This window comes from Amaranthus tricolor, chromosome 5, assembly GCF_026212465.1.
Source record: "Amaranthus tricolor cultivar Red isolate AtriRed21 chromosome 5, ASM2621246v1, whole genome shotgun sequence".
NCBI classification, from domain to species: Eukaryota; Viridiplantae; Streptophyta; class Magnoliopsida; order Caryophyllales; family Amaranthaceae; genus Amaranthus; species Amaranthus tricolor.
In genome coordinates, this window is record NC_080051.1 from 20,387,941 (window position 1) to 20,391,438 (window position 3,498).

The 3,498-nt window shown below is 29.0% G+C and overlaps 1 protein-coding gene across 1 annotated transcript; it reads left to right on the forward strand.

Annotated features, from left to right (window-relative positions):
• Nucleotides 1-814: 814 nt before the first annotated feature.
• LOC130812595 (protein CENTRORADIALIS) lies at nt 815-3,020 on the forward strand. The gene is made up of 4 exons (XM_057678116.1): nt 815-1,113; nt 2,190-2,251; nt 2,350-2,390; nt 2,525-3,020. The coding sequence occupies exons 1-4, from the start codon at nt 919-921 to the stop codon at nt 2,740-2,742; spliced, it is 516 nt and encodes a 171-aa protein (XP_057534099.1). The 5' UTR covers nt 815-918; the 3' UTR covers nt 2,743-3,020.
• Nucleotides 3,021-3,498: the final 478 nt, after the last annotated feature.

The following is a 3,498-nucleotide window of genomic DNA, read 5'->3' on the forward strand; positions in this document are numbered from 1 at the left end:
GATTAAGACCATATTAGTTTTTGTCTCAAATTCTCGCTATATTGATTAAATTAATAAGAATTTAACTTAAAACTATTTTAATCATCTAAGTTACTTATAGTCTCAAACTCTCGCTATATTAATAAGGTTAATTACAAACAAATTTTAAATTTTAAATTTATAAGCACATTTTAGTCACAAATCCATAATTTATATATACTTTTACAATCAATAATAACCAACAAAGCTTCTGTCTTTGATTAATGTGTTTTTAAGATTCATCACAAAATAATTCCTCTTTACTAAAAAATGTCATTTTTGAACTTTTACTAAACCTTAACCTATGTCAAATATAAATCACAAAAGACTTAAACTTTTACTCCCTTTATTCCACTCAATTTATATTACTTGTCATTTTGATCCGTATTATTTTTAGTTTTTGACAATGGCTCACTATTTTCTTTCAATCTCATCCATACATTTTAATTTTCTTTTAATTACATCTATACAATTCATTCTCTATCCTTATTTATTACTACTTTCTTAACATTCTCATATTTTTCTTTTGTGCAAATTTAAGAGAATAAAGTGATTACACAGAAAACCCCGTCTTACACATGAAATATGCCTCTTCACCTGCAACATGACTTTAAAGTTCAAAACAATACTCCTAGTCCTATTAAGTACACTTTAGATTGGGCATTTTTAAATCCTACGCACGATAAACTTCCTGGCCCCACACTCATATATGTTTTTTAATTTTTTTCCATAATTCCTTTCCACTAGGCACTATATAATGAGAACAGCATCTCTTAAGCAATACCATCAAATTAAAACACCCTCCAAAACAAACCATATAGTTGTATCATTGTTACTTCCAAACCCTTAAAAATTCACTCTTTCCTATAACAAAATCCAATAATAAAAGATTAATTAAAAATGGCGAAGTCAGATCCTCTGATCATTGGAAGAGTAGTTGGGGATGTAATAGACCCATTTAGTCCAAGTGTGAGAATGTCTGTTACTTATAAAACCAAGCAAGTTTATAATGGCCATGAACTTTTCCCTTCCGCTGTCACTCTTAAGCCTAGGGTTCAAGTTCATGATGGTGGCATGAAATCCTTTTTCACTTTGGTATCTATTTACTCTTGTTCTTTTTCCCAAGAAAACAAACAAAAATAAAACCGTTACCGTGATACTGTTAATTATTAAGAATTATTAAGAATTGAGATAAAATTTTGGGCTAAAAAACGTCATAATTACTTGTTAATTATTTCTATGTTAGACTTTTAGGTGAAACTTTAGGGCTTTAGTTTCAATTTTAAATAATAGATTTTTTGATTGTTAAAATGTTCATTTGTTAACAAATAAGTTATTGTTACCTAGTCCTATTTTCCAAATTATATCACTAAAGATGTTGTTGGGGACTTTGATATGATTTATGTCCTATCCCTACTCACCTTCTTTCTGACTTAAAAAGACTTTCTTTTTATAATTAAATTCTCATTCTCACTCCTCAAACCTCTCTAAACAAACATTTTCTAAAAGTATTTATACAATATTTTAATTAAAGTCTTTGACGACACATTTGGTAATCAGTATTAAACAATGGAAATGAAAATAATTTATAGTGTAAAATTTTATAATATCTAACATGTCATTAATTCCCATGCTAATGAAAGTGTTGTTATAAAATAGTTTGTTTCTTTACAATTTTCCATTACTAATTAATACCATATGTTCAAATGGCAATGCATTAGAATGAATATTGTGAAAAAATAAGATTTTTGAAAGAGTATAATCATGACCATTTAGCTTGTCAAGAGATATTCTTATCAAAATTACATTAACTTTTCATTACCATTCTCATCATTTGAAACCGATTACCAAATAGACCGTAAATGTCAAGGGGTACGATGTAAATATATTCCGAGGACAAAGATTATCAATAGCATAGGTCTAATATTGTATAGGGTCGAAAAAAAGCACTTCTAAAGAATCAACTCTAACAAAAAACTTTAGCAGATGATTGAAATTTCAAAATATGTTATATACTCTAACAAATACAATTTTTTGCTATGATAAGTACTAATTTATGTAGAAGTTATATTATTTGATGATCTTATAATGATGTAATCTTTAGTACTCGCACAAATAAGTAGGACTACCTAGCTAGAATTAATTTGTTAATTTCTTGTTAATTATAATAGGTGATGACAGATCCAGATGTTCCTGGACCCAGTGATCCTTACCTGAGAGAGCACCTCCACTGGTATACTCCTGATCGAATTAATTAAAGCTCTTAAACTCATCTATAATAATTAGAAACTAATTAAATAATTAAATGATTTAATTTACTTATGTCTACAGGATAGTCACAGATATTCCAGGCACAACAGATACCACTTTTGGTAAGGAAATCTAGTTACAAAAATATACTTGTACTAATTAATTCAGAGATTTTTTCATAATAAATTTAGAATTTTATTTTGAAAATATAATATGTTAATTACTATAATAACTATGATATGATAATAATAAATAGGAAAAGAGATAGTTAGCTATGAAATGCCAAGGCCAAACATAGGAATACACAGGTTTGTGTTCATACTCTTCAAACAGAAACGTAGGGGAAGTGTGGCCCCACCTTGCAGTCGAGATGGATTCTGTACCAACAAATTTGCTCAACTAAATGAACTTGGTCTTCCTGTTGCTGCTGTCTTCTTCAATTGTCAAAGGGAAACAGCTGCTCGCAGGCGCTAGCTAGCTAATTACTCATTAATTAATCACTTCATTAATTAATTAACCTCATCAATTTATGTATCAATTATTAATTATGTACCATATATAATTGTGTTGACCTAACTAGCTAGCTTTAACAAGACGATACATTATGGTTATTAGTTTATGGACGGGTTGCCGTTGCATGCTATGTCATGTGTTTGGCTTATTATTAGCTTGTATTATGCATGTTTATGATATGTATTATTTGTAAGGATTAATTTCACCATCTATTAACCATCTTTCTAATAATATTTGAGTTGTATGTCAATGTCTTTTTTTTTTTTTTAAATTTTTTATCTGGCTATTATAAGTTAATTAGTGAATTCTCTATATCAAATAGAAATGAGAAATTAATTATTTTTATAGATGGTAAAAATCGAAATTCTTATCCTAACATTATCGTGATAGATCGAAAGTCTTTAATCATACTTTTGGCGACATTTTGGTGTCAAATTTTCATTTAGCGTTTAGATTTAGGTTGTCACTAGCTCATCTAGCTCGTCGCCCGACGCACTTTTTTTTTGACTTTAGCGATCAAAAAGCGAGGCCAAATGCGATCGCCTTTTTTATTTTTAGTGTTGGTGAATCCTCTACATCACCGTAAAAGGGAGACTCTAATCGTACTTTTTCAACGTAGCTATGATTCTCGTATGTGAATATGTTATTAATGGATTAATTTGGACTACATATGAAGCAATAATGAAGCAAAACATGAAAATTCTCTCATTAAAGCCA